The 6,494-nt window shown below is 53.2% G+C and overlaps 1 protein-coding gene across 1 annotated transcript; it reads right to left on the reverse strand.

Annotated features, from left to right (window-relative positions):
• Positions 1-497: 497 nt before the first annotated feature.
• On the reverse strand, positions 498-2,817 carry LOC126013842 (protein FAM209-like). Its single transcript, XM_049777040.1, has 2 exons — positions 2,575-2,817; positions 498-755 (listed from the first exon to the last, which is right to left on the reverse strand). The coding sequence occupies exons 1-2, from the start codon at positions 2,815-2,817 to the stop codon at positions 498-500; spliced, it is 501 nt and encodes a 166-aa protein (XP_049632997.1).
• Positions 2,818-6,494: the final 3,677 nt, after the last annotated feature.

Raw genomic sequence — 6,494 nt, forward strand, 5'->3', positions numbered from 1 at the left:
TCTCTGCACTCAGAAATTGCTCCTGGCAGGCTCGGGGGACCATATGGGATACCGGGATTCGAACCACCGTGCTTCTGCTTGCAAGGCAAGCTCCTGGCAGGCTCAGAGGACCATAAGGAATGCAGGGGAGGGGATTAAACCCGGATGTGTCCCATGCTAGGCAAACGGCCTACCCACTGTTCTACCACTCTGGCCCCTTGTATTGTCTATTTTGCTTTGGCCCAACAAGCTCTCCAGAGCAGAGACCCATGAAACACCACCAAGTTCTTTTTCTCCAGCCCCCCCTCCCCCCAAGTTATCTAAGGTATGCCGCCCTGGAACTCCCAAAGCAGGGCAAGGGTGTGAGTACTGGGTGCCCAGCCGGGAGTTCTTCATCGTCGGGGCCTCAGAGACAAAGTTTGGGGGCCAAAGACAGCAAAGAGAGGGCAGGCACGGTCTTATTTCAGAGCAGTTTAGTTCCCAAGCATCCGGGGCCTGCTCCCTGCTCTCGGCGCCCCTCACTCATCTTCTTCACCCCACACCTCGTAGATAGTGATGTTGTCGTTAGGGTCCAGGTGCCTCTCGGGGCCGTGGTGCCTGAGGTGCTTGCCCATCGCCATGACCTGCTTGAGGTTGCGCACCTTGGACACGAACTTGATCAGGTCCATCTCGAGCTTCGTCAGGGTGTTGAAGGCATAGTCGTTTTGCAAAGAAGGGCTGCCCGCCTTCCTGGTGGGGTGCAGTGAGCATGCCTGGATGGAGGGGGTCAGCTGCTCCTGCAGAGGGGACAATTGAGGGGAACAGCCAACCCCCCAAGCTGGGCTCATTGGAGAGAGAGGAGCCCCCAAGTCAAACTATTAACCCCGGGCCTGTCCTGAGCTCACTCACTCGCTCAGGATGGGCCAGAGATCCCTGGGCATGAAGACACTGGCAAGTGTGGCCCCTTCGGGAAACCGCCCCCCCCAGATTCTGAGTGTTCCCCCAAACTCTGAGTCCCACAGTCACTTCCTTTCCCTCGCCTGGAACCTTCCCCTTCCCGCTATCTCCTGCCCTATGTGGGGGATTTTTTCCCTCTTTACTTGGGTTTCTCTTTTTTTTTTTGGTTTTTGGGCCACACCCGGTGATGCTCAGGGGTTACTCCTGGCTATGCGCTCAGAAGTCGCTCCTGGCTTGGGGGACCATATGGGACACCAGGGGATTGAACCGCGGTCCATCCAAGGCGAGCGCAGGCAAGGCAGGCACCTTACCTCTAGCGCCACCGCCCGGCCCCTTGGGTTTCTCTTTTAATCTACTTTTTGTTTTTTGTTTTTGGGTCACACCCGGCAGCACGCAGGGGTTCCTCCTGGCAGGCTCGGGGGACCATATGGGACGCTGGGATTCGAACCATTGACCTACTGCATGCAAGGCAAACACCTTACCTCAATGCTATTTCTCCGGCCCTTTTAATCTACTTTGGGGTCACAACTTGTTAATGTTTAGGGTCTACTCCTGGCTCTGCACTTAGAAAAAATTGCTCCTGAAGGGGCTCAGGGGACCCCTATGGGATATTAGGGATGGACTCAGGTTGGCCTTGTGTCCTTCCTGTTGTGTTATGGCTCTGGCTCCTACTATTTTTTTGTTTGTTTTGTTTTTGGTCACACCCGGCAGCACTGGCTCAGGGGTTCCTCCTGGCTCTATGCTCAGAAATCGCTCCAGGCAGGCTCGGGGACCATATGGGATGCCGGGATTCGAACCACGGTCCTTCTGCATGCAAGGCAAATGCCTTACCTTCATGCTATCTCTCCAGCCCCCTCTGGCTCCTACTTTAAGATTTGATGTCATTTCTCAGGCCCTTGGATTAAGCCACAGGGAGGGAGGTAAAGGCAGATTCATGGGGCCAGAGTGATAGTAGAGGAGGGCATTTGCCTTTAAGGCAGACCTAGGTTCGAGCCTCAGCATCCCATACAGAACCTTGAGCCAACCAGGAGTAATTCCTGAGCACAGAGCCAGGAGTAACCCTTGAGCCCTGCCAGGCTCCTACCCCCCAAAAACAAAAACAAAAAACCCAGAGTGATATTCAGCTTGGTTAGTTTTTTTTTGTTTTTGTTTCTTGGGACATACCCAGCGGTGCTCAAAAATTGCTCTTGGCAGGTGCAGGGGACCACATGGGATGCCAAGGATTGAACTCGGGTTCGTCTCCAGTCGGCCATGTGCTCAGCAAAGGCTCTACCACTGTGCTATCATTCTGATCCCTTGGTTACTGGTTACTCCTGGCTATATGTTCAGAAATTGCCCTTGGCTTGGAGGATCATATGGGACACCGGGGAATTAACCATGGTCCTTCCTAGGCTAGAGCGAGCAAGGTAGACGCCTTATGGCTTGCGCCACCGCTCCAGACCCTGGTTAGTGATTTTTTGTTTGTTTTGCTTTGGGGCAATACCTGGCGGTGCTCAAGGGTTACTCCTGGCTCTGCACTCAGGGATCCCTCCTGACAGTGCTCAGGGGGACCTAATGGGATGCTGAGGATCGAATCCTGGTTGGCCACGTACAAGATAAGCACCCTGCACACTGTGTGAGTGCTCAGTTCCCTGATCAGTGGTTCAGAGTAAGCCTTACCAAACTCTTTTCACCATCTCCTCGAATCTTGAGCATCACGTAGAGCGAAATCACGAACAAAATCCAGAGCCACTTGTTCACCAGCCAGCTCTGGCCGTGGTCAGAAGGGTTGTGGCGGGTGCGAAAATGGCCCCCGCAGGGCACCTTCCCTGGTGCCTCCTTCGCCCGCAGGGACGAGAACATGAAGCTATAGCCACAGGATAGGCACATGGACAGGCACACGAACCACTTCAGCGTCTTCATGCTGAGCCGTGGCTAATGACAGTTGGGTGTCCCTGGGTCCCTGGGGGAGTGGCTCTCCAGGGCTGGGTGGGTGATGATGTCACAGAGGCCCCAGCCAGGGCGACCACTATGATGTACCTAGCTGGGGGAGGAGGCACCCCGGGAGGTTGCTGAGGAGGAGGAGAACGACACAAAGTGGGGACTGAAGAGTTTCTACTAGCACAGAGAGAGGAAAAAGGCTGCCTCCTGGCCCCACAATAGATGGATATTTTGGGGGGTATTTTTTTTTTTTGAGGGGAAGAACACCCAGTGATGCTCAGGAGTTACTCCTGGCCATGTGCTCAGAAATCACTCCTGGCTTGGGGGACCATATGGGACACCAGGGGATCGAACCAAGGTCTGTCTTAGGTCAGCCGCGTGCAAGGCAAACACCACTCTGGCCCCTAGATTGGAAGTGAGGGGACAACCAGTGATGCTCAGGGGACTAGGTAGAGTTAGGGCTGGAACCCAGGTCTCCTAAAACCTGGGCTCTGGGGCCTGAGTGGTAGCACAGCAGTAGGCTGACCTGGGTTCAATCCCTAACATCCCATTTGGTCCCCTGAGCCTTCCAGGAGTGATTCCTGAGTGCAGAGCCTGGAGTAACCCCTGAGCACCTCTGGGTGTGAGCCAAAAACAAAGAAAATAAACCCCCAAAATCTATGCTCCAGACCACTCCATTGTCTCTGTCTCCTTCCAGAAATTTCAGCCGAGAGCTCTCCTGGGAGAGACCAGTGTAGAGTCACGTTCTTTAGGAGATTGGTTGAGGTTTGATTCCCACTGAGCTTCCACACAGGAAAGGCAGTTCTCATTCCCGTTAGGACAGGAGGAACAGTTCCAGTTGTAGAAATCGGCAGGAAAAAATCCACACAGTGAAGAGGTATAAGAATGGGTTCCAGGGGCTGGGCAGTGGCGCTAGAGGTAAGGTGCCTGCCTTGCCTGTGCTAGCCTTGGACGGACCTTGGTTCGATCCCCCGGCATCCCATATGGTCCCCCAAGCCAGGAGCAACTTCTGAGCGCATAGCCAGGAGTAACCCCTGAGCGTTACCGGGTGTGGCCCAAAACCCAAAAAAAAAAATAAAAGAATGGGTTCCAGAAATCCAGTGCTCAAGCAAAGAATGCAAACCACCCAAGCTTTCTGCTCCTAAGATGGAGTGCAGCTCAGTGGAAGAAGACCAAAGAAAAAGCCCCTGCCTTCCTCAGATCCCTGCTTTTATTGACAAGAATCAGGCCCCATCCTAGGGTGGGAGAGGAACACCAAGTACGGAATAATCCAGTTCACTATCACCAGATCACACCCCAGGGTGGGGTACAATGATTGATTAGGGTAGGACCAGTAACCCAACATCTCCCCATCTTTGACTTCTAGAAAAACAAAATAATTCCTATCCCATAATTCTAAGATCATGGCATATGATCCTAAAGACAAAGGTTGGCAATATTTTGCATAGATGTGGAAAAAGTTTGGAAAAACATAATAAAAACAAACTTTTGGGCCTAAAAACAGATACGGTATCTCTAGCCACGAAGCATCCTGCCTTAGTGCAACGGCACCGGAACCTTGGAGTGACTTGAACCCTGGACTCAAGAAGAAGACTGCAATGATGGTGAGTGGCTTGACCTTTTGGTGAATTATCACCATGACAGCCCCTCCCTCAAGCAGGAGCCAAGCTGAGCCGAGAAAGGCCTCCCCATCCCCACACCAACACTAGGACTCACTAGTTTTTTTTTTTGTTTTGTTTTGTTTTGCTTTGGCTTTTGGGTCACACCCGGCAGCGCTCAGAGTAACTTCTGGCTCTACGCTCAGAAATCGCCCCTGGCAGGCTCGGGGGACCTTATGAAATACCAGAATTCAAACCACCGTCCTTCTGCATGAAAGGCAAATGCCTTACCTCCATGCTATTTCTCTGGCCCCATAGTTTTTAAATTAAACAACTATCAGCACCTTTCTGTTGTCTTGTTTTGTTTTGTTTTGTTTTTGGCTTGTTTTGGGGCCAGGTGGACTTACTCCTGGTGGACTCAAACGATGCTCGGGAACGGTCCCTCTGTGGGGCCTGGCACACTGGCCTACTGGTACAGGGCTAAAGTGGGCTCTGAGGGTGACTCAGCCCAGAGGAAATGGTCCAGCTAGACCTGGGTGGCAAGCCCAGGGCCGCCCATGCTTGCCACTGCAACTGCGAACCTTCACCGGCTCCTCCAGGTTCTTTGGTCTCAGAAGATGGGGCATGGGGCCTGAGTGATGGTGCAGCAGTAGGGCGTTTGCCTTGCACGCAGCTGACTCAGGATGGACCACGGTTCGATCCCCAGTGTCTCATATGGTCCTCCAAGCCAGGAGCGATTTCTGAGTGCAGAGCCAGGAGTAACTCCTAAGCGTCACTGGGTGTGGCCCCCCAAAAAAAAGAAAAAAAAAGGTGGGGGCTTGGACAAGGGTTTTAAGGCCTGGAGAAAGGATGTGAAGTCAATCTGGGTCAACCGCTGACACCCAGAGGGTCCCACAGCACTGCCATGAGTGACCCTGGCCCAGAGACCCAGGAGTTAAGTTGTGTCCCATCCTCAAACAGCAAGTTTGACCAAATGAGAGACACAGCAGAGATAGAGGAAAAAGGTTTGAGCCTGAAAGTCTACAAGTCGAACCCGAGTCAGGTATGTTTAAGGCAAAAGTCCTCCCTACCGTGCGATGGCTCTGGTCCCTTTCTCCATGTCTTGTCCTGGGGTCTGGATCTGGCATCTACAGTCACAAGGAAAACTGCCCCCCACTAGAAAAAGGGGTGTTTCCTAGACAGTGAAAATGGGAGGGAAAACGCAGGCAGCATGGAATTGCCTTCAGAAAAGGGGCAGTTTGGGGACTTGCAGGCAGCCACAGTCCCCACAACTCCCTAACGCCCACCCCAAGCCAAGCATGCCAGTCTCCAAGGGTGAACAGGCTGACGGATGAAAAGCCCGAACGCACTACACTGGGTCTCAGGTCTGTGATCACACAAGGAGAAGGAGTGCTGGGAAATAGGCAACAGTCAGTATCCATGTGATCTGTCATCAGTACATGCGTGTCTGACTTCTGAGATCTATTAATTTGGGGGAGGTCTGGGCCCCACCCAGCAGTGCTCAGGGGTTACTCCTGGCTCTGAGCTCAGAAATCTTCTCTGGTAGGCTCGGGGGACCCTATGGGTTGCCTGGGATCAAACATGGGTCTGTCCTGGGTCTGCCTCATGCAAGGCAAACACCCTACTGCTGTGCTATCACTCCAGTCCCCCCTATGTTAACTTTTTTATTTTTGCTTTGGAACCATACTTCCTATGTTCCTAACTCTGCACTCAGGGATTACCATGCCTGGTGCTGCTCAGGGATGCCGGGGATCAAACCCAGGTTGGCCATGTGCCAGGCAAGTGCCCTCCCTGTACTATGGCTCTGGCCCTGATACCCAGTTTGTAGCCGTTCAAGTCTGGGTTGCATCAGCCTTCCTGGATGTCCAGCCCTGAACAAGCCCAGCTCTAGCTCTGATACCTGCAGGCCCACAAGGCTTGTTCCCAGAAGGTGGCATGCGGGGGCACAGGCAGCCAAGCTCGGCCAGGTCCAGGGAGCCCCTTATTGGGATGTTCAGAGGGGCAATGAGAGCCAGAGACCAAGAAACAGCTTCTAACAGGCCTGTGGATAGTGGGTTACTT

Source organism: Suncus etruscus, chromosome 7, assembly GCF_024139225.1.
Source record: "Suncus etruscus isolate mSunEtr1 chromosome 7, mSunEtr1.pri.cur, whole genome shotgun sequence".
Classification (NCBI taxonomy): Eukaryota; Metazoa; Chordata; class Mammalia; order Eulipotyphla; family Soricidae; genus Suncus; species Suncus etruscus.

Excerpts from the sequence above, each read along its gene's own strand:
- LOC126013842 (XM_049777040.1), bottom strand. The coding sequence starts at position 2,817 with ATGAAGACGCTGAAGTGGTTCGTGTGCCTGTCCATGTGCCTATCCTGT. Across the intron at positions 756-2,574 it reads GAGATGGTGAAAAGAGTTTG|GAGCAGCTGACCCCCTCCAT; the intron begins GTAAGGCTTACT and ends TCCCCTCTGCAG.